Raw genomic sequence first — 24862 nt, 5'->3', positions numbered from 1 at the left:
TGGGGGTTGTTGACTGTGTGTCTGGGTGGGGGGTTGTTGACTGTGTGTCTGGGTGGGGGTTGTTGACTGTGTGTCTGGGTGGGGGGTTGTTGACTGTGTGTCTGGGTGGGGGGTTGTTGACTGTGTGTCTGGGTGGCGGGGTTGTTGACGGTGTGCCGGGGTGGCGGGGTTGTTGACGGTGTGGCGGGGTTGTTGACGGTGTGCCTGGATGGCGGGGTTGTTGACTGGGTGTCTGGGTGGGGGGGTTGTTGACTGTGTGTCTGGGTGGGGGGTTGTTGACTGTGTGTCTGGGTGGGGGGTTGTTGACTGTGTGTCTGGGTGGCGGGGTTGTTGACGGTGTGCCGGGGTGGCGGGGTTGTTGACGGTGTGGCGGGGTTGTTGACGGTGTGGCGGGGTTGTTGACGGTGTGCCTGGGTGGCGGGTTGTTGACTGGGTTGCGGGGTTGTTGACTGTGTGTCTTGGTGGCGGGGTTGTTGACTGTGTGTCTTGGTGGCGGGGTTGTTGACTGTGTGGCGGGGTTGTTGACGGTGTGTCTGGGTGGCGGGGTTGTTGACTGTGTGCCTGGGTGGCGGGGTTGTTGACGGTGTGCCTGGGTGGCGGGGTTGTTAACGGTGTGTCTGGGTGGCGGGGTTGTTGACTGTGTGTCTGGGTGGCGGGGTTGTTGACTGTGTGTCTGGGTGGCGGGGTTGTTGACTGTGTCTGGGTGGCGGGGTTGTTGACTGTGTGCCTGGGTGGCGGGGTTGTTGACGGTGTGCCTGGGTGGCGGGGTTGTTGACGGTGTGCCTGGGTGGCGGGGTTGTTGACGGTGTGCCTGGGTGGCGGGGTTGTTGACGGTGTGACGGTGTGGCGGGGTTGTTGACGGTGTGGCGGGGTTGTTGACGGTGTGGCGGGGTTGTTGACGGTTTGGTTGGGGTTGTTGACTGTGTGGTTCACACTGACCGTGTGCAATGCCATAATCATCCAGTCTTTCTCCTTCTCTGTCGCGGATGCCATAGTTGCCCATAGTTTGAAGATGCATTCCGGAGACAGAAGTTTTATACTACAGCCTTGTTCTCTTTTCCACTCCCTCTGCATTTGTAATCAATTGGCAGAATTCTATTAATCTCCTTATCATACTCTGCTTCCACCAGGCATTCTACTGATGGTCATTCAAAACATGGTCAACTTCTTCCGCGACAAATTGATCGTCGTTTCTTCCCAATCGCTGTCATCGGAAGATGGTTCAATGAAAATGCTTTTACCTAAGTCAGGGATTTCCTCATCGTCTGAATAATGTTCAGTCGGAGAGATTCAGCGTGGCGCGATCATCCTCCAGGAAGTAGTCCATCACAACCCTATCAGACTTAGCACAACTAACTGTTTTTATAGACAAAAGTAAAATGATACAAATGACTTTGCTGGTGATGTGCACCCCTCAGGTGATACATGTAACAACAGCCTGAGGACACTGGACTGGAACCAACGATACAGATGGAACCATGTGTAACCATTGAATGTGTTATCTGACCAACTCTAGTGCTCCCAAGTCAACTTTACATGTTTATAAGTGAGGGTTCAAAAAAATTAGTCAAGATTAGGAAAAGTTTTGCAGCACACCTCAAATTAAATTTTACCCGTCACATACACATCGTTAACAGATGTTATTGTGGGTGTAGTGAAATGCTTGTGTTTCTAGCTCCAACATTGTAGTAAAATCTAACAATTTCACAACAATACACACCAATCTAAAGTAAAGGAATCGAATGTGCGCTGCACCGGTTGAGAACCACTATAGTCCATATGTCATTTAAACTGTTGCTATATAGTGACTATAGCATAATACACCTGAACATTATTTATTAAGGGTACTGCTTTTTTTTCTTCACAATAATGATAACTCTCATTTGCTAAATTAAAGATCACAATCATTTTCTTGATATGATTTTTTGCAAAAGATGCAATTCCTAGGAAAGGCTTTAAAATATTTTTTAATTTTAGCTTGTTCTTCATTGCACTTCACTGATCAAATATTCCCTAAAATGTAATTTGGTTTGATCTGATTGGTGTGCTCTGATCTGGGACTTTTGATCCTGCATGGCAACAGCGTTGGCTCCTCCTCCCCCACCATGTGACCTGTGTGAGCCAGTAACATGCCTCCTGTATGTAGCCTTCTGTTTACCTTTAGGGAGAACCTGATCAGTATCAACGAGCTCATCACTGTCATGAGGCAGATCCAGAACATTCCAGAGCACAAGCTGCAGAGCATCGCTGACGCTCTCGATGACAACAAGGACGGGAAGATCGACATTGATGATGTCATCAAGGTATGTGTTGGGACCTCTGGCTGTGTCTTCTCAGCCAATCAGCTGAATGAAAGACAGACAGGTGGTGACAACGAATGAACGCTAACCCAATGTGTGTCTCGTTGTGTGTGTTATTCTAGTTGGTGGAGTTGATTGACAAGGAGGACATTGACATCAACACCAGCCAGGTAGCAGAAATCATGGTGATGCTGCAGAAGGAGGAGAAGCTGCAAGAGAAGGAGAAGGCCCAGAAGGAGCAGGCTGCTAAGTTAAATAACTAGCCCACAGAAGAGGCTCTGCTTGGGGGAGGAAACCGCATCCGAGATGACGTAACTGGAGCTCATCTCTGGACCCCAGACCTCCGTATACCCTGACCAGTCGACCGGCACCATGAGCTACCACCCACCCACTATAAAGTTTCTTCCAATACAATTAGAGGCTGCATTTTTGTTCAGAAATCTGTTTCAGAAAGGCTTTTGTGCCCTTATGAACATTATTTCAACTTATCCCAAAGTACCCAAAAATTATACTCAAACAACATAGTCTTAGAAACAAATGATGTTTCTGGGACCCAAGCTATCTATCTAATGGTAGTACTGGGACCCAAGCTAGCTATCTAATGGTAGTACTGGGACCCAAGCTAGCTATCTAATGGTAGTACTGGGACCCAAGCTAGCTATCTAATGGTAGTACTGGGACCCAAGCTAGCTATCTCATGGTAGTACTGGGACCCAAGCTAGCTATCTCATGGTAGTACTGGGACCCAAGCTAGCTATCTCATGGTAGTACTGGGACCCAAGCTAGCTATCTCATGGTAGTACTGGGACCCAAGCTAGCTATCTCATGGTAGTACTGGGACCCAAGCTAGCTATCTCATGGTAGTACTGGGACCCAAGCTAGCTATCTCATGGTAGTACTGGGACCCAAGCTAGCTATCTAATGGTAGTACTGGGACCCAAGCTAGCTATCTAATGGTAGTACTGGGACCCAAGCTAGCTATCTCATGGTAGTACTGGGACCCAAGCTAGCTATCTCATGGTAGTACTGGGACCCAAGCTAGCTATCTCATGGTAGTACTGGGACCCAAGCTAGCTATCTCATGGTAGTACTGGGACCCAAGCTAGCTATCTCATGGTAGTACTGGGACCCAAGCTAGCTATCTCATGGTAGTACTGGGACCCAAGCTAGCTATCTCATGGTAGTACTGGGACCCAAGCTAGCTATCTCATGGTAGTACTGGGACCCAAGCTAGCTATCTCATGGTAGTACTGGGACCCAAGCTAGCTATCTCATGGTAGTACTGGGACCCAAGCTAGCTATCTCATGGTAGTACTGGGACCCAAGCTAGCTATCTCATGGTAGTACTGGGACCCAAGCTAGCTATCTCATGGTAGTACTGGGACCCAAGCTAGCTATCTCATGGTAGTACTGGGTTAGATATGCTTTAACTCATTCCAGGGAGGGGCGAGTGTCTGGGTTTCCGCTCCACACTATTTAATAAGGAACTCGCCTCACCTGGGTGTCTAGGTCTTCATTGAAAGGACAAACCAGAAACCTGCAGACACTCTACCTTTACGTGGAATGAGTTTGACACCCCTGATCTAGGCCTTCAACAGGTACGAAATAAGGCCGAGGCAACAATGATATGATATAACAGAGTCTCCTATCTCACAGCTACAGTTTACAAAACATTAAGGACACCATCCTGATATGGCGTTCCACCCCCTTTAGCTCTCAGAACAGCCTCAATTTGGCATGGCATTGACTCTACAAGGTGTCCAAAGCTTTCCACAGGGATGCTGGCCGTTGTTGACTCTACAAGGTGTCCAAAGCTTTCCACAGGGATGCTGGCCGTTGTTGACTCCAATGCTTCCCATAATTGTGTTAATTCGTCTGCATGTCCTTTGGGTGGTGGACCAATCTTGATACACGCGTGAAACTCAGCAGCGTTTCGGTTCTTGACACAAACCGCTGCTTCTGGCACCTACTACCATACCCCGTTCAAAGACGCCTACTACCATACCCCGTTCAAAGACACCTACTACCATACCCCGTTCAAAGACACCTACTACCATACCCCGTTCAAAGACACCTACTACCATACCCTGTTCAAAGGCACCTACTACCATACCCCGTTCAAAGACACCTACCACCATACCCCGTTCAAAGACACCTACTACCATACCCCGTTCAAAGACACCTACTACCATACCCTGTTCAAAGGCACCTACTACCATACCCCGTTCAAAGACGCCTACTACCATACCCCGTTCAAAGACGCCTACTACCATACCCCGTTCAAAGACGCCTACTACCATACCCCGTTCAAAGACGCCTACTACCATACCCCGTTGAAAGACGCCTACTACCATACCCCGTTGAAAGACGCCTACTACCATACCCCGTTGAAAGATGCCTACTACCATACCCCGTTGAAAGATGCCTACTACCATACCCCGTTGAAAGACGCCTACTACCATACCCCGTTGAAAGACGCCTACTACCATACCCCGTTGAAAGACGCCTACTACCATACCCCGTTGAAAGACTCCTACTACCATACCCCGTTCAAAGACGCCTACTACCATACCCCGTTCAAAGACGCCTACTACCATACCCCGTTCAAAGACGCCTACTACCATACCCCGTTCAAAGACGCCTACTACCATACCCCGTTCAAAGACGCCTACTACCATACCCCGTTCAAAGACGCCTACTACCATACCCCGTTCAAAGACGCCTACTACCATACCCCGTTCAAAGACGCCTACTACCATACCCCGTTCAAAGACGCCTACTACCATACCCCGTTCAAAGACGCCTACTACCATACCCCGTTCAAAGACGCCTACTACCATACTACCGCCTACTACCATACTACCACCTACTACCATACTACCACCTACTACCATACTACCACCTACTACCATACTACCACCTACTACCATACTACCACCTACTACCATACCCCGTTCAAAGGCGCCTACTACCATACCATACTACCACCTACTACCATACCCTGTTCAAAGGTACCTACTACCATACCCTGTTCAAAGGCACCTACTACCATACCATACTACCACCTACTACCATACCATACTACCACCTACTACCATACCATACTACCACCTACTACCATACCCTGTTCAAAGGCACCTACTACCAGACCCTGTTCAAAGGCACCTACTACCAGACCCTGTTCAAAGGCACCTACTACCAGACCCTGTTCAAAGGCACCTACTACCAGACCCTGTTCAAAGGCACCTACTACCAGACCCTGTTCAAAGGCACCTACTACCAGACCCTGTTCAAAGGCACCTACTACCAGACCCTGTTCAAAGGCACCTACTACCAGACCCTGTTCAAAGGCACCTACTACCATACCCCGTTCAAAGGCGCCTACTACCATACCATACTACCACCTACTACCATAAAGTGGATTGAAGTGGATTTAAAAAGTGACATCAATAAGGGATCATAGCTTTCACCTGGTCAGTCTGTCATGGAAAGAGCAGGTGTTCCTAATGTTTTGTACATTCAGTGTATATAGCCATACTTTACAACCTGTATATTGGCTCTGGTTTGAGATGAACCAGCTTGCCTTCTATTCATTCAACCATCAAAGGAATGATTTGTTCTTCGAGATCCTCGACTTTGCACACTAAATCTAATTCATTTATCCCACTCAGCCAAATTTGCTTTTGATTGAACTTTATTTTGTATTTTTTTTAAGCTCCTGATGTTAATACTTGTTAACTGAGTTGTTGCTATTTATTGTGTTGAATGTAACATAAAGATGTAGGTAATGCATTCTAGAGGCTTTAGGGTTCGCCACCAAAGGGACCCCATTACTTATAGGATCCATAGGAGTTGATGACCTGTCAAAGTTCTACTGTAGACTATACCTGATGTTAGAGACCGGGCTGGTCTGTCTCTCCTATTTGACCAGAACCTTATCATTTTCAAACCCATTCTAACTGACTAAAGAAGCAATCAAATGTAATTAAAATAAATAATCGGTTGTGTTGAGCTGCATGGAGCACAGGGTGAGTCTGACCAATCAGCATCTTGGCCTTGAATAGAACCAGACATTACAGATACTGTCAAAGATGTATTGTTGTTTTTGATGAATATATAATATTCTGCTCACTTTGACTTGAGTACTTGACTTTGTCTGTTACTAAATCCACGGAGGTGTGTATAGAGTTAGTTTGGTTGAGTTGTATTGGACATCAGAAGGTATGTCTGTCTGATACATGTTGATTTCAGAACCTTATTTCTGAGCTCTAGGCAGAGAAGTGTACGAGCCTGTTGCTGGTTCGGAGGGCTAGGGTGGGAAGGATATTGAGATGTTACCTTTAATCCATTCCTGGAACACATTGGGGTTTGCTGTGACGCTGGAGGGTTGGCTGTCGTCTGATATATGATCAGCTCACACATGGAATGGGCGGTATCCATATTTTCATATCAGACCGTCCTCTTATCCCGGGATTTACAGTATTACCGGTTTAGTACACAAGTGGGCACCAAAAGAATCCCATTGGGCGTCTTTTTAGTAGAATGCTAACAAAATTAGCACAAGTAATGGCATGGAGGCTGCTACCTAAATATGCTAACGAGCGCAGACAAAAATAAGTTAATTGCAAAGACAGGCAGTCCAGCGCATAAAATTCTACGTATATAGGTAGGCACCGAATGTAATTTTTGGTGAGTTTGTACATTTACAAGTGCATGTGAACGAGAGACATTGTGCAAATGAACAGTACTGACTCTGGAGCACGATGTCTACATGCTGTATCTGTGTGGAGTCTGGAGTCGCTAGGGCAACTGGCCTGCCTGCTCTGCTTAGAAGGTGGAGCAGACGAGGAGAAAAAATGACAGGAAATCAAGGGAGGGCAGTGGCAGCTGTACAGAACTGATCCAAAGGGCTTTGACAACTTAATCATGGCAGAAAGCAAACACAATATGATGCCCCCCTTACCTTATTAATTTAGCCACTTAGATAGCTAGCAAGTTAATTCAGCATTTTTCAATCAGGAAAAATAGAAAATGCATTAGAAATATCTTTCTGAGTTTTGTAAACACATTCCTAAAATGCTTCTTATTGTCATTTCTGCCCAGCATCAGACTCATTTTGTGCTTCAGTTGCACTTCTAAACTCATAATTCAGGACCAGGTCTTCTGTCAGCAGGCAGCGCTCTGACTGATACCTTCTATCGGCGCTCTGACTGATACCTTCTATCGGCGCTCTGACTGATACCTTCTATCGGCGCTCTGACTGATACCTTCTATCAGCGCTCTGACTGATACCTTCTATCGGCGGGCGGCGCTCTGACTGATCCCTTCTATCTGCAGGCAGCGCTTTACTTTTCTCGGTGTAGCCAGACTATTTTTCTCCTGTTGAATGTAAGACATTAGGAAATGTAGCTGCCTACATTCTTCCTATGGTAGGCCTAAACATTAGAAATGTAGCTGCCTACATTCTTCCTATGGTAGGCCTAAACATTAGAAATGTAGCTGCCATCATTCTTCCTATGGTAGGCCTAAACATTAGAAATGTAGCTGCCTACATTCTTCCTATGGTAGGCCTAAACATTAGAAATGTAGCTGCCTACATTCTTCCTATGGTAGGCCTAAACATTAGAAATGTAGCTGCCTACATTCTTCCTATGGTAGACCTAAACATTAGAAATGTAGCTGCCTACATTCTTCCTATGGTAGACCTAAACATTAGAAATGTAGCTGCCTACATTCTTCCTATGGTAGGCCTAAACATTAGAAATGTAGATGCCTACATTCTTCCTATGGTAGACCTAAACATTAGTAATGTAGCTGCCTACATTCTTCCTATGGTAGGCCTAAACATTAGAAATATGTTAGCTGTTCTGGGGGACTATGGTAACTTCATAATGTGACTGGGTCAGCTGTTCTGGGGGACTATGGTAACTACATAATGTGACTGGGTCAGCTGTTCTGGGGGACTATGGTAACTACATAATGTGACTGGGTCAGCTGTTCTGGGGAACTATGGTAACTACATAATGTGACTGGGTCAGCTGTTCTGGGGGACTATGGTAACTACATAATGTGACTGGGTCAGCTGTTCTGGGGGACTATGGTAACTTCATAATGTGACTGGGTCAGCTGTTCTGGGGGACTATGGTAACTACATAATGTGACTGGGTCAGCTGTTCTGGGGGACTATGGTAACTACATAATGTGACTGGGTCAGCTGTTCTGGGGGACTATGGTAACTACATAATGTGACTGGGTCAGCTGTTCTGGGGGACTATGGTAACTACATAATGTGACTGGGTCAGCTGTTCTGGGGGACTATGGTAACTTCATAATGTGACTGGGTCAGCTGTTCTGGGGGACTATGGTAACTACATAATGTGACTGGGTCAGCTGTTCTGGGGGACTATGGTAACTACATAATGTGACTGGGTCAGCTGTTCTGGGGGACTATGGTAACTTCATAATGTGACTGGGTCAGCTGTTCTGGGGGACTATGGTAACTTCATAATGTGACTGGGTCAGCTGTTCTGGGGGACTATGGTAACTTCATAATGTGACTGGGTCAGCTGTTCTGGGGGACTATGGTAACTTCATAATGTGACTGGGTCAGCTGTTCTGGGGGACTATGGTAACTTCATAATGTGACTGGGTCAGCTGTTCTGGGGGACTATGGTAACTACATAATGTGACTGGGTCAGCTGTTCTGGGGGACTATGGTAACTACATAATGTGACTGGGTCAGCTGTTCTGGGGGACTATGGTAACTACATAATGTGACTGGGTCAGCTGTTCTGGGGGACTATGGTAACTACATAATGTGACTGGGTCAGCTGTTCTGAGGGACTATGGTAACTACATAATGTGACTGGGTCAGCTGTTCTGGGGGACTATGGTAACTACATAATGTGACTGGGTCAGCTGTTCTGGGGGACTATGGTAACTACATAATGTGACTGGGTCAGCTGTTCTGGGGGACTATGGTAAGCTTCACAATGTAAAATGTGTGAGATGAAATGAAGAATGCAATCTGCTTTATCTCTTAATGTATTGCACAAGTTGACTAGTTATTTACTTTAAAACAATCTACAAATATTAAAATGTATTGGAAAAACGTCAAAGAAATAGTTTCAGATATGATATATACGGTATACCGCCAAAGCCTAGTTCAGGAGGAGTCTTCAACCACTTGAGGACAGAGGAAGGTGTAGAGGGGGAGTCAATTGCACACAAGGTCCAACCAAAATTTGACTTATGCTTTTAACCCAACTTCTCTGGAAGAGACACATTCTATATACAGGTATTGGAGTGGTGCAGGGGCTACACTGTGCGTCCAGGGAGCTGTTGTTGTGGGGGGTTAAGTGCCTTGCTCAATGGCATGTAGTGGTAGGATTTGATACCAGCAACCTTCCAGCTGACTTCCCGACAGATTCTTCTGGTCGGTCCGGGATTGAAACTGGCAACCCTCCGGCTGCTGGCTGGCCTCTAACCGCAAGGGGGAAATTATTTCATCGAGTTTGTAATTGCACTATAGTCTATTAGTCTAATAATCAAATCCATGTTTGTTGTCCATGTGGACTCAGGGCGTATCTGACTTGTGTACCCTGGTTCTGCGATACTAGAGAAGACAATATTTGAAGCAATAAGTCATTCATAGTTTTTATTGGAGAAAAATGAAGTGTACAATATGCTTTTTTTGAGAGAGAGCGTACATTGTAATAGCTAATTTATCATCTGATGAAATGCTATTTTAGTTGATAGTGTTTCAGATTGGGATTGTTTTTAAAGTTGAAGTCATCTGCACATCTAGAGGCTGGTGGGCATCATGTTAGGGTGAGTAACTATCTATCCTGACTGGCTGCATGTTAGGGTGAGTAACTATCCAGCCTGACTGGCAGCATGTTAGGGTGAGTAACTATCTATCCTGACTGGCAGCATGTTAGGGTGAGTAACTATCTATCCTGACTGGCAGCATGTTAGGGTGAGTAACTATCCATCCTGACTGGCAGCATGTTAGGGTGAGTAACTATCCATCCTGACTGGCAGCATGTTAGGGTGAGTAACTATCCAGCCTGACTGGCAGCAGGTTAGGGTGAGTAACTATACTTCCTGACTGGCAGCAGGTTAGGGTGAGTAACTATCCAGCCTGACTGGCAGCATGTTAGGGTGAGTAACTATCTATCCTGACTGGCAGCATGTTAGGGTGAGGAACTATACTTCCTGACTGGCAGCATGTTAGGGTGAGGAACTATACTTCCTGACTGGCAGTATGTTAGGGTGAGTAACTATACTTCCTGACTGGCAGCAGGCTAGGGTGAGTAACTATACATCCTGACTGGCAGCAGGCTAGGGTGAGTAACTATACTTCCTGACTGGCAGCAGGCTAGGGTGAGTAACTATCTATCCTGACTGGCAGCATGTTAGGGTGAGTAACTATACATCCTGACTGGCAGCAGGCTAGGGTGAGTAACTATACTTCCTGACTGGCAGCATGTTAGGGTGAGTAACTATACATCCTGACTGGCAGCAGGCTAGGGTGAGTAACTATACTTCCTGACTGGCAGCAGGCTAGCAGTAACCTATAGTAACCTATAAGTTGTATAGCATCAGATTGGCAGTATGTTAGGGTGAGGAACTATACTTCCTGACTGGCAGCAGGTTAGGGTGAGTAACTATACTTCCTGACTGGCAGCAGGCTAGGGTGAGGAACTATCTATCCTGACTGGCAGCATGTTAGGGTGAGGAACTATACTTCCTGACTGGCAGCATGTTAGGGTGAGTAACTATACTTCCTGACTGGCAGCAGGCTAGCAGTAACCTATAGTAACCTATAAGTTGTATAGCATCAGATTGGCAGCATGTTAGGGTGAGTAACTATACTTCCTGACTGGCAGCAGGTTAGCAGTAACCTATAGTAACCTATAAGTTGTATAGCATCAGATTGGCAGCATGTTAGGGTGAGTAACTATCCATCCTGACTGGCAGCAGGTTAGGGTGAGTAACTATCCATCCTGACTGGCAGCATGTTAGGGTGAGTAACTATCCATCCTGACTGGCAGCAGGCTAGCAGTAACCTATAGTAACCTATAAGTTGTATAGCATCAGATTGGCAGTATGTTAGGGTGAGTAACTATCCATCCTGACTGGCAGCAGGTTAGGGTGAGTAACTATCCATCCTGACTGGCAGCAGGTTAGGGTGAGTAACTATCCATCCTGACTGGCAGCATGTTAGGGTGAGTAACTATCCATCCTGACTGGCAGCAGGCTAGCAGTAACCTATAGTAACCTATAAGTTGTATAGCATCAGATTGGCAGTATGATGGAGGAGGACCGGGACAACAGACACAACTGACTCCAATCTAAGTTCTAGAAGAGAATTCTGTAATAGTTCTATTGAAGTCTGTTCTACACTGTAGAAGGCTAGTTACTAGAGCTCGGTTCGTATCATATATGATATTATGCACTGCTATTGTTTTATGTTTTTAATGACCATCGCACCAAACTCTGGTTAGAGGATTAAATTAGGTTTGAGAGGCAATACGTTGCAGTATAATGACATTCACTACTTAAAATGTTAATGAAAATAAATCCAATGTTCTTAATAACCTGTGCTTATATTGAATATATTGTATAATTCTGTTTATTTAATGTTTATTTAATCAAACTGAAAAGTTGAATAACATTTTGAACATGATTCAGATGACTTGGTAGCGATAGTTCAATATTAGTCCAAATCTGAGCTTTTTTGTCATAAATCAAATCTTTATGTAAATAATTAACTTTTACATAAAATGGCACAAGTGTTTGAATAAACTTTGGTTGATCCTGAATGAGTGTGTTCATTTTTTGTTTATTTTTTATTTCTCATGCAAGCGTCATGGAATGATCATTCACAATGCTTATACAATAACCCTAACCACCCATTCCCCCAACCATAACCTTAACCACCCCAACCTCAACCCCCAACTCCAACCATAACCTTAACCACCCCAACCTCAACCCCCAACTCCAACCATAACCTTAACCCCAACCATAACCTTAACCACCCCAACCTTAACCCCTAACCCCTATCCCTCCTGCCTTACCAGCAGTTGTGGAAAAATAACTCAATTGTCTTACTTGAGGAAAGTAGAGATACTGTCCATTAATAGAAAAGGTCTCCAGTAGACATAAAGACACTGTCCCTTAATAGAAAAGGTCTCCAGTAGACATAAAGACACTGTCCCTTAATAGAAAAGGTCTCCAGTAGACATAAAGACACTGTCCCTTAATAGAAAAGGTCTCCAGTAAAGGTGAAAGTCACCCAGTAAAATACTACTTGAGTAAAATTCTAAATGTATAGCTTTAAATATACTTAATTATCAAAAGTAAAGGTATAAATCATTTCATATTCCTTGTATTAAGCAAACCAGATGGCACCATTGACATTTTTTTTAATTATTTTATTTTGTATTTTTAGATAGCCAGGGGCACACACTAACACTCAGATTATGTTTGACCAGGAATGTTCTCTTAAGTGGGTGAATTGGACCATTTTCCTGTCCTGCAAACCAACAAATGTTACTAGTGCTAGTACTAATGCTAGTATTGCTACTGATGCTAGTAGTGCTAGTACTGCTACTGATGCTAGTACTGCGACTGATGCTAGTGTTACTATTGATGCTAGTACTACTACTGATGCTAGTAGTGCTACTGACGCTAGTAGTGCTACTGATGCTAGTAGTGCTACTCATGCTAGCAGTGCTACTGATGCTAGTACTGCTACTGATGCTAGTAGTGCTACTAATTCTAGTACTACTACTGATGCTAGTACTACTACTGATGCTAGTAGTGCTACTGATGCTAGTAGTGCTACTGATGCTAGTAGTGCTACTGATGCTAGTAGTGCTACTGATGCTAGTAGTGCTACTGATGCTAGTAGTGCTACTGATGCTAGTACTGCTGCTGATGCTCGTACTACTACTGATGCTAGTACTCGTGCTGTATATTAGTCTACATAATGATAACCATGCTGTATAATCTACATAATGTTAACCATGCTGTATAATCTACATAATGTTAACCATGCTGTATAATCTACATAATGTTAACCATGCTGTATAATCTACATAATGTTAACCATGCTGTATAATCTATGTAATGTTAACCATGCTGTATAATCTACATAATGTTAACCATGCTGTATATTAGTCTACATAATGTTAACCATGCTGTATAATCTACATAATGTTAACCATGCTGTATAATCTACATAATGTTTACCATGCTGTATATTACTCTACATAATGTTAACCATGCTGTATAGTCTACATAATGTTAACCATGCTGTATATTAGTCTACATAATGTTAACCATGCTGTATAGTCTACATAATGTTAACCATGCTGTATATTAGTCTACATAATGTTAACCATGCTGTATAGTCTACATAATGTTAACCATGCTGTATAATCTACATAATGTTAACCATGCTGTATAATCTACGTAATGTTAACCATGCTGTATAATCTACATAATGTTAACCATGCTGTATAATCTACATAATGTTAACCATGCTGTATAATCTACATAATGTTAACCATGCTGTATAATCTACATAATGTTAACCATGCTGTATAATCTACATAATGTTAACCATGCTGTATAATCTACGTAATGTTAACCATGCTGTATAATCTACGTAATGTTAACCATGCTGTATATTACTCTACGTAATGTTAACCATGCTGTATATTACTCTACGTAATGTTAACCATGCTGTATAATCTACATAATGTTAACCATGCTGTATAATCTACATAATGTTAACCATGCTGTATAATCTACATAATGTTAACCATGCTGTATAATCTACATAATGTTAACCATGCTGTATAATCTACATAATGTTAACCATGCTGTATAATCTACATAATGTTAACCATGCTGTATAATCTACATAATGTTAACCATGCTGTATAATCTACGTAATGTTAACCATGCTGTATAATCTACGTAATGTTAACCATGCTGTATATTACTCTACGTAATGTTAACCATGCTGTATATTACTCTACATAATGTTAACCATGCTGTATAATCTACGTAGTGTTAACCATGCTGTATAATCTACATAATGTTACATTTACATTTACATTTAAGTCATTTAGCAGACGCTCTTATCCAGAGCGACTTACAAATTGGTGCATTCACCTTATGACATCCAGTGGAACAGTCACTTTACAATAGTGCATCTAAATCTTAAGGGGGGGTGAGAGGGATTACTTATCCTATCCAAGGTATTCCTTAAGGAGGTGGGGTTTCAGGTGTCTCCGGAAGGTGGTGATTGACTCCGCTGTCCTGGCGTCGTGAGGGGGTTTGTTCCACCATTGGGGGGCCAGAGCAGCGAACAGTTTTGACTGGGCTGAGCGGGAGCTGTAATTCCTCAGTGGTAGGGAGGCGAGCAGGCCAGAGGTGGATGAACGCAGTGCCCTTGTTTGGGTGTAGGGCCTGATCAGAGCCTGGAGGTACTGAGGTGCCGTTCCCCTCACAGCTCCGTAGGCAAGCACCATGGTCTTGTAGCGGATGCGAGCTTCAACTGGAAGCCAGTGGAGAGAACGGAGGAGCGGGGTGACGTGAGAGAACTTGGGAAGGTTGAACACCAGACGGGCTGCGGCGTTCTGGATGAGTTGAAGGGGTTTAATGGCACAGGCAGGGAGCCCAGCCAACAGCGAGTTGCAGTAATCCAGACGGGAGATGACAAGTGCCTGGATTAGGACCTGCGCCGCTTCCTGTGTGAGGCAGGGTCGTACTCTGCGGATGTTGTAGAGCATGAACGTACAGGAACGGGCCACCGCCTTGATGTTGGTTGAGAACGACAGGGTGTTGTCCAGGATCACGCCAAGGTTCTTGGCGCTCTGGGAGGAGGACACAATGGAGTTGTCAACCGTGATGGCGAGATCATGGAACGGGCAGTCCTTCCCCGGGAGGAAGAGCAGCTCCGTCTTGCCGAGGTTCAGCTTGAGGTGGTGACCCGTCATCCACACTGATATGACTGCCAGACATACAGAGTTGCGATTCGCCACCTGGTCATCAGAAGGGGGAAAGGAGAAGATTAATTGTGTGTCGTCTGCATAGCAATGATAGGAGAGACCATGTGAGGTTATGACAGAGCCAAGTGACTTGGTGTATAGCGAGAATAGGAGAGGGCCAAGAACAGAGCCCTGGGGGACACCAGTGGTGAGGAGACAGATTCTCGCCACGCCACCTGGTAGGAGCGACCTGTCAGGTAGGACGCAATCCAAGTGTGGGCCGCGCCGGAGATGCCCAACTCGGAGAGGGTGGAGAGGAGGATCTGATGGTTCACAGTATCGAAGGCAGCCGATAGATCTAGAAGGATGAGAGCAGAGGAGAGAGAGTTAGCTTTAGCAGTGCGGAGCGCCTCCGTGATACAGAGGAGAGCAGTCTCAGTTGAATGACTAGTCTTGAAACCTGACTGATTTGGATCAAGAAGGTCATTCAGAGAGAGATAGCGGGAGAGCTGGCCAAGGACGGCACGTTCAAGAGTTTTGGAGAGAAAAGAAAGAAGGGATACTGGTCTGTAATTGTTGACATCGGAGGGATCGAGTGTAGGTTTTTTCAGAAGGGGTGCAACTCTCGCTCTCTTGAAGACGGAAGGGACGTAGCCAGCGGTCAGGGATGAGTTGATGAGCGAGGTGAGGTAAGGGAGAAGATCTCCGGAAATGGTCTGGAGAAGAGAGGAGGGGATAGGGTCAAGCGGGCAGGTTGTTGGGCGGCCGGCCGTCACAAGATGCGAGATTTCATCTGGAGAGAGAGGGGAGAAAGAGGTCAGAGCACAGGGTAGGGCAGTGTGAGCAGAACCAGCGGTGTCGTTTGACTTAGCAAACGAGGATCGGATGTCGTCGACCTTCTTTTCAAAATGGTTGACGAAGTCATCCGCAGAGAGGGAGGAGGGGGGGAGGAGGATTCAGGAGGGAGGAGAAGGTGGCAAAGAGCTTCCTAGGGTTAGAGGCAGATGCTTGGAATTTAGCGTGGTAGAAAGTGGCTTTAGCAGGAGAGACAGAGGAGGAAAATGTAGAGAGGAGGGAGTGAAAGGATGCCAGGTCCGCAGGGAGGCGAGTTTTCCTCCATTTCCGCTCGGCTGCCCGGAGCCCTGTTCTGTGAGCTCGCAATGAGTCATCGAGCCACGGAGCGGGAGGGGAGGACCGAGCCGGCCTAGAGGATAGGGGACATAGAGAGTCAAAGGATGCAGAGAGGAGGGTTGAGGAGGCAGAATCAGGAGATGGGTTGGAGAAGGTTTGAGCGGAGGGAAGAGATTATAGGATGGAAGAGGAGAGAGTAGCGGGGGAGAGAGAGCGAAGGTTGGGACGGCGCGATACCATCCGAGTAGGGGCAGTGTGGGAGGTGTTGGATGAGAGCGAGAGGGAAAAGGATACAAGGTAGTGGTCGGAGACTTGGAGGGGAGTTGCAATGAGGTTAGTGGAAGAACAGCATAAGTCGCTCTGGATAAGAGCGTCTGCTAAATGACTTAAATGTAAATGTAAAGATGAGGTCGAGCGTATTGCCTGCCTTGTGAGTAGGGGGGGAAGGTGAGAGGGTGAGGTCAAAAGAGGAGAGGAGTGGAAAGAAGGAGGCAGAGAGGAATGAGTCAAAGGTAGACGTGGGGGAGGTTAAAGTCGCCCAGAACTGTGAGAGGTGAGCCGTCCTCAGGAAAGGAGCTTATCAAGGCATCAAGCTCATTGATGAACTCTCCGAGGGAACCTGGAGGGCGATAAATGATAAGGATGTTAAGCTTGAAAGGGCTGGTAACTGTGACAGCATGGAATTCAAAGGAGGCGATAGACAGATGGGTAAGGGGAGAAGGAGAGAATGACCACTTGGGAGAGATGAGGATCCCGGTGCCACCACCCCGCTGACCAGAAGCTCTCGGGGTGTGCGAGAACACGTGGGCGGACGAAGAGAGAGCAGTAGGAGTAGCAGTGTTGTCTGTGGTGATCCATGTTTCCGTCAGTGCCAAGAAGTCGAGGGAGGCATAGGCTGAGATGAACTCTGCCTTGTTGACCGCAGATTGGCAGTTCCAGAGGCTACCGGAGACCTGGAACTCCACGTGGGTCGTGCGCGCTGGGACCACCAGAGTAGGGTGGCCGCGGCCACGCGGTGTGGAGCGTTTGTATGGTCTGTGCAGAGAGGAGAGAACAGGGATAAACAGACACATAGTTGACAGGCTACAGAAGAAGCTACGCTAATGCAAAGGAGATTGGAATGACAAGTGGACTACACGTCTCGAATGTTCAGAAAGTTAAGCTACGTAGCAAGAATCTTATTGACTAAAATGATTAAAATGATACAGTACTGCTGAAGTAGGCTAGCTGGCAGTGGGTGCGTTGTTGACACTACACTAATCAAGTCGTTCCGTTGAGTGTAATAGTTTCTGCGTGTGTTGCTATTCGGGGGCTAGCTGGCTAGCTAGCAGTGTTGTTTACGTTACGTTGCGTTAAAAGAACGACAATAGCTGGCTAGCGAACCTAGAAAATCGCTCTAGACTACACAATTATCTTTGATACAAAGACGGCTATGTAGCTAGCTATGTAGCTAGGTACGATCAAACAAATCAAACCGTTGTACTGTAATGAAATGAAGTGAAAATGTGATACTACCTGTGAATGCGACCGGGTTGTTGAGTTCTATTCAGAAGACGTTGGCTAGCGTTGGCTAGCTAGCAGAGTCTCCTACGTTAAGGACGACAAATAGCTGGCTAGCTAACCTCGGTAAATTAAGATAATCACTCTAAGACTACACACTCTAAACCTAAACAACACAATTATCTTGGATACGAAGATACGAAGACAGCAAAGACAGCTATGTAGCTAGCTAACACTACACTAATCAAGTCGTTCAGTTGAGTGTAATAGTTTCTCCAGTGCAGCTAATCAGTGGACGTTAGCTAGCTGGCTAGTGAAGACTACGTTAGGACGGTGAAATACGATAATTACGCAATTATCTTTGATACAAAGACGGCTATGTAGCTAGCTGAGAAGAAATTGCTAAGATTAGACAAATCAAACCGTTGTGCTATAATGAAATGTAATGAAATGTAATGAAAAAGTTATACTACCCGCGGGAGCGAAGTGCCGATGCGACCACTCGCTCCAACCCGGATGTTAACCATGCTGTATATTACTCTACATAATGTTAACCATGCTGTATATTACTCCACATAATGTTAACCATGCTGTATAATCTACATAATGTAAACCATGCTGTATATTAGTCTACATAATGTTAACCATGCTGTATAATCTACATAATGTTAACCATGCTGTATAATCTACATAATGTTAACCATGCTGTATAATCTACATAATGTAAACCATGCTGTATATTAGTCTACATAATGTAAACCATGCTGTATATTACTCTACATAATGTTAACCATGCTGTATAATCTACATAATGTTAACCATGCTGTATATTACTCTACATAATGTTAACCATGCTGTATAATCTATACTTTACATTTACATTACATTTAAGTCATTTAGCAGACTCTGATATTGGTTGCTGGATTCATTGCATTGTTCCAATTGTTTCATTCCCCTTATTCTCCCCTTTAACTATTCCCCAGGTCATTTCAGTAAATGAGAATGTGTTCTTAGTCATCTTAACTGCTAAAATAATTGTTATCATTGTTCCATCTCATGACCAGGATAATATAACTGTATCCTGGTCCTATATGGTTCAGTTGGTATTGCACGGTGCTTGCACGGCCATGGTTCAATTCCCAGGACCACCCATACATAAAATGTATGCACGTATTACTGTAAGTCACTTTGGATAAAAGCGTCTGCTAAATGACATTATTATTATTATTATTAGATCATAACTGGTCTGCTCTATATCTATAATATCTCCACTGAGGTCCATTTCATAGTTGGCATCATTACCTGTGAAACCATACAGGTTTCTGTCTGTCTCTCCTTTTCCTCCCTGTTTTGGTCCATATGTATCAAAGTTGTCGGAGTAGGAGTACCGTTTTAGGATCTATATTGCCTTTCAGATCACCTGAGCTACTCTGAGACCTTTGATATGAACAAGCCCCTCTGTATTCATATGCTCTGTACAGTGATGCTTACAGCTCCACCTTCAAACATAAGACTGAATGTCTTGTTCTGCTCTGAAATGTCTTGATGCTTACTGTTGGCTTTACGATGCAATAAAACAACTAACACAACCTTATCCTGTGTGTTTAATTCTTCCCCATAAAACTCCCTTTCTGGGGCTTGATTCAATCCGTAACGCCGAAGATCCGCGTTAATTGCACGATTGAAACGTAAGCATAATTTCCGTTTGAGCTGAAATATGCAGCATTTACCATGAATGCAGTTTCCGCAAATGCAGGAACATGACCTTTTTAAAGAGCAACTGAAAACGGGCTGTGGCATTTATATAAATCAGAAACATTTATTCTGGTGTCTAAATGGTTTTCAAAGTGGAAATAGGATCACAAAGTCAGTCTTGTCTAAAACGTAGTTTGGAACCTCAGTGCTTTGTAACGTCCCTCTGTTTAGATTATGTTTATAGTAACTGAGGTCTGGGGTTCGAATACTTTAGTTTACCTTCAGTCAGAAGGATGCTGGTATTACATGGTTCACATGGCATCCCACTGTCTTGCTACTGTAAAACATGGAACTGCGACCTGTACGCTCTCGTTGGCTGGCCCTCGCTTCATACTCATCGCCAAACCCACTGGCTCCAGGTCATCTACAAGTCTCTGCTAGGTAAAGCCCCTTATCTCATCTCACTCATCTCACCATAGCAGCACCCACCCGTAGCACGCGCTCCAGCAGGTATGTAAGTCGCTCTGGATAAGAGCGTCTGCTAAATGACTTAAATGTAATGTAAATGTATGTCTCACTGGTCACCCCCAAAGCCTATTCCTCCTTTGGTCGTCTTTCCTTCCAGTTCTCTGCTGCCAATGACTGGAACGAACTGCAAAAATCACTGAAGCTGGAGACTCATATCTCCCTCACTAGCTTTAAGCACCAGCTGTCAGAGCAGCTCACATACAGCACATAGCCCATCTGTAAATAGCCCATCCAACTACCTCATCCCCATACTGTATTTATTTATTTATCTTTTTCCTTTGCACCCCAGTATCTCTACTTGCACATTGATCTTCTGCACAGCTACCATTCCAGTATTAATACTAAATTACAATTACTTCACCTCCATGGCCTATTTATTGCCTTACCTCCAGTATCCTACCTCATTTGCACACACTGTATATCGACTTGTTTTTCTTTGTATTATTGACTGTGTGTTTGTTTATTCCGTGTGTAACTCTGTGTTGTTGTATGTGTCAAACTGCTTTGCTTTATCTTGGCCAGGTCTCAGTTGTAAATGAGAAAAAAAATCCCACAGTACCAATATACAGACTGGATAATGGCATACCACTCCCACTGTCTGGCTACTGTAAAACATGGTACTGGAATCCCACAGTACCAATATACAGACTGGATAATGGCATACCACTCCCACTGTCTGGCTACTGTAAAACATGGTACTGGAATCCCACAGTACCAATATACAGACTGGATAATGGCATACTACTCCCACTGTCTGGCTACTGTAAGACATGTTACCATGGTAGCCCCATTACCATCAGACAGGAAGGTATGACCACTCTGACATGTTACCATGGTAACCCCATTACCATCAGACAGAAAGGTATGACCACACTGACATGTTACCATGGTAACCCCATTACCACCAGACAGGAAGGTATGACCACTCTGGCATGTTACCATGGTAACCACATTACCACCAGACAAAATGCTGATAGGCACAGTATCTGTATCGGCTGGGGATGACAATGAAAGATGAAGTGTGCACATTGTTATATATATATATTAGCAGAAAACTGATTCTATGGTGTAATCTAAAGGGTTGTTTGTTCTACATGAACCTTCTCATATTACTCTGTTACCTAAAATCAAATCAAATGTTATTTGTCAAATCCACCAAATACAAAAAGTGTAGACTTTAGCATGAAATGCTTACTTAGGAGCCCTTTCCCAACAATGAGGTTAAAAAGTAAGACAATTAACAAATAGATAAAAATAAAATAGTAACACAATAAAATAACAATAACGTGGCTATATACAGGCTACATACTGTTCTGCCCTACTGTTCTGTTATAATCTCCACCCGGCACAGCCAGAAGAGGACGGGCCACCCCACATATGCTCTCTCTAATTCTCTTTCTTTCTCTCTCTCGGAGGACCTGAGCCCAAGGACCGTGCCCCAGGACGACCTGACATGATGACTCCTTGCTGTCCCCAGTCCACCTGACTGTGCTGCTGCTCCAGTTTCAACTGTTCTGCCTTGTTATTATTCGACCATGCTGGTCATTTATGAACATTTGAACATCTTGGCCATGTTCTGTTATAATCTCCACCCGGCACAGCCAGAAGAGGACTGGCCACCCCACATAGCCTGGTTTCTCTCCAGGTTTCTTCCTAGGTTTTGGCCTTTCTAGGGAGTTTTTCCTAGCCACCGTGCTTCTACACCTGCATTGCTTGCTGTTTGGGGTTTTAGGCTGGGTTTCTGTCCAGCACTTTGAGATATCAGCTGATGTACGAAGGGCTATATAAATACATTTGATTTGATTTAATATGACTAGCACGGGATGCTAATATGACTAGGATTATCATTAACTAGTATGGGATGCTAATATGACTAGGATTATAAATACAATTTGATTTGATTTGACATACAAGGAGTACCGGTTTCGAGCAAGTGTACCGGGGTACGAGGTAGTTGGGGTGATTTCCAACAGCCTGGAAGGGATCAGAGAACCAAACCTAAGGGTTCGTAGCTTCAACCCGCAGCACACTCACACACACACCAACTTTCACTTTGTTTGCTCTTTTCCATACATCTGATCTCTGATAAGCTACCCAGGAAAGGGCTGAAAATAGCCCATAAATAACCCACATGCACCTGTTAAGAAACAGATGGTTAGAACTGTTAAGGCTCAATGGATTGATGAGGAAAACAGTTGAAAAACAGTTGTTGCTCAATATACGATAATGTGACGAGAAAGATGTTGTAATAAACAGACAATTCCGGGGCAGAAAGCGTAAATTCTTGTTAATCTAACTGCAGTGTCCAATTTACAGTAGCTATTAGAGCAAAAAAAATATCATGCTATTGTTTGAGTGCACAAAAACAAAACACTTTTTTTTCACGGCAACTGGTTTGAAACATTCACCTCTGAAGGTAATTCAGTAATCTTGCTCTGATTTGTCATCCTGAGGGTTCCAGAGATAGAATGCAGCATTGTTTTGTTAAATAAAATCTATTTTTATATTCAAATGTAGGAACTGGGTTCTACAGTTTGACCCCATTGCTGTCTCTGCCTCACTTTTCCAATGAAGTAAACTTCGGCAGGAAAAGCAAACAATGAACAGTGAGCCTTCGTATTCATGCAACAAAAAAAAAGAATAATGAAGGAAAGCATTTCAACTTTGAATTTTGTAAAGTTAGTGTGGGAGAGGTGGAAAAAGGATTGTTATCGATCAATAATGACAAACCTAATGGCATTGACAACTTAGATGGAAAGCTACTGAGGATGGTAGCTGACTCTATAGCCACTCCTATCTGTCATATATTTAATCTGAGCCTAGAGGGAAGTCTTTGTCCTCAGTCCTGGAGGGAAGCCAAAGAAATCCGCTACCCAAGAGTGGTAAAGCGGTTTTTACTGGTTCTAACAGCAGACCTATCAGCTTGCTGCCATTGAGTTTGACCAAATACAATGCTATTTCTCTGTAAACAAATTAACAACAGACTTTCAGCATGCTTATAGAGAAGGGCACTCAACATGTACTGCACTGACACAAATGATTGACTGAAAGAAATTGATAAGAAGAAGATTGTGGGAGCTATACTGTTAGATTTCAGTGCAGCCTTTTTATATTATTGACCATAACCTGTTGTTGAAAAAACGTATGTGTTATGGCTTTTCAACCTCTGCCATATTGTGAATTCAGAGCTATCTTTCTAATTGAACCCAAAGGGTTTTCTTTAATTGAAGCTTCTCTAATGTCAAACATGTAAAGTGTGGTGTACCGCAGGGCAGTTCTCTAGGCCCTCTACTCTTTTCTATTTTTACCAATGACCTGCCACTGGCATTAAACAAAGCACGTGTGTCCATGTATGCTGATGATTCAACCATATACGCATCAGCAACCACAGCTGATGAAGTCACTGGAACTCTTAAAGAGCGGAAATCCCGTTTACCGGGATCAAATTCGACAACATACGGTGAAATCGGAGCTCGCCAAATTCAAAATACAAAATCGTAATATTAAACATTCATGAAAATACAAGTGTCTTACATTGTTCAAAAGCTTAACTTCTTGTTAATCCAGCCGCTTTGTTAGATTTCAAAAAGGCTTTACGGCGAAAGCATACCATGCGATTATCTGAGGACAGTGCCCCACATACAAAAGCATTACAAACATTTTCCAACCAAGCAGAGGCATCACGAAAGTCAGAAATAATGATAAAATCAATCACTTACCTTTGAAGATCTTCCTCTTTTTGCCATCACAAGGGTCCCAGCTACATAACAAATGGTTGTTTTGTTCGATAAAGTCCTTTATATCCCAAAAAAGTAAGTTTATTTGGTGAGCTTGATTCAGTAATCCACCAGTTTCCCTTGTTCAAAATGCATACAAATGAATCCCGAAGGTTACCGAAAAACTTTGTCCAAACAAGTCAAACAACATTTCTAATCAATCCTCAGGTACCCTAATATGTAAATAAACGATACAATTTAAGGCGGAGAATAGTATGTTTATTACCAGAGATAAATAACGAAGTGCGCACCCTCACCGACGCGCGCCACAACACTACAGCTAAACTGGGAGTCACTGAGAAATACTACAAATTCTAATTCATTTTTCAAAAAACAAGCCTGAAACTCTTTCTAAAGACTGTTGACATCTACTGGAAGCCCTAGGAACTGCAAGCGTCTGCTAAATGGCATATATTATTATATATTATTATTATTATATTCCCATAGACAGCCTTTATAATGAGTGGTGAGCTCAAAAAAATAAATTCCCAGATTAATTCTCTTCGGGTACAGGGCTCTCTTAGGGTAAATAGGGTAAATAAAATACACACAGCTCTGACACACCATACATGTGGTGTGTCAGCTTACCCCACCATACATGCCACCATGGGTCTTTTCACAGTCTGCAAATACAGAACAAATTCAAAAAAGAATACATTATTATATAGAGACTTTATTGCATGGAACTCCCATCTCATATTGCTTAAATGAACAGGAAACCTGGTTTCAAAAACAGACAAAGTAACGCTGGCGCCGACAGAGATCTTCACTTCGCGTTCCTAGGAAACTATGCAGTTTTTTGTTTTTTTTACGTGTTATTTCTTACATTAGTACCCCAGGTCATCTTAGGTTTCATTACATACAGTCAAGAAGAACTACTGAATATAAGATTAGCGTCAACTCACCATCAGTACGACCAAGAATA

The 24862-nt window shown here is 44.0% G+C and overlaps 1 protein-coding gene and 1 long non-coding RNA gene across 5 annotated transcripts in view; both read left to right on the top strand.

Annotated features, from left to right (window-relative positions):
* Positions 1 to 4362, top strand: part of letm1 (leucine zipper-EF-hand containing transmembrane protein 1) — a 35708-nt gene extending 31346 nt beyond the window's left edge. For 2 of the 4 annotated variants that reach the window (XM_046367634.1, XM_046367633.1), the window contains exons 12-13: positions 2147 to 2303; positions 2423 to 4362. In XM_046367634.1, coding sequence (XP_046223590.1) covers positions 2147 to 2303; positions 2423 to 2563 — 298 coding nt within the window. In that variant the 3' untranslated portion in view covers positions 2564 to 4362. The other 2 variants (XM_046367635.1, XM_046367636.1) reach the window with 2 other exon arrangements.
* Positions 4363 to 5709: 1347 nt separating this feature from the next.
* LOC124046843 lies at positions 5710 to 12127 on the top strand. Its single transcript, XR_006841075.1, has 2 exons — positions 5710 to 11157; positions 11451 to 12127. It is a non-coding gene; the product is annotated as an uncharacterized LOC124046843 (long non-coding RNA).
* The last annotated feature ends 12735 nt before the right edge of the window (positions 12128 to 24862 follow it).

The sequence above is a fragment of the Oncorhynchus gorbuscha genome, linkage group LG10 (assembly GCF_021184085.1).
Source record: "Oncorhynchus gorbuscha isolate QuinsamMale2020 ecotype Even-year linkage group LG10, OgorEven_v1.0, whole genome shotgun sequence".
Classification (NCBI taxonomy): domain Eukaryota; kingdom Metazoa; phylum Chordata; class Actinopteri; order Salmoniformes; family Salmonidae; genus Oncorhynchus; species Oncorhynchus gorbuscha.
The sequence above is the reverse complement of the archived record's forward strand: the minus strand, read 5'-3'. Positions and strand labels throughout refer to the sequence as shown.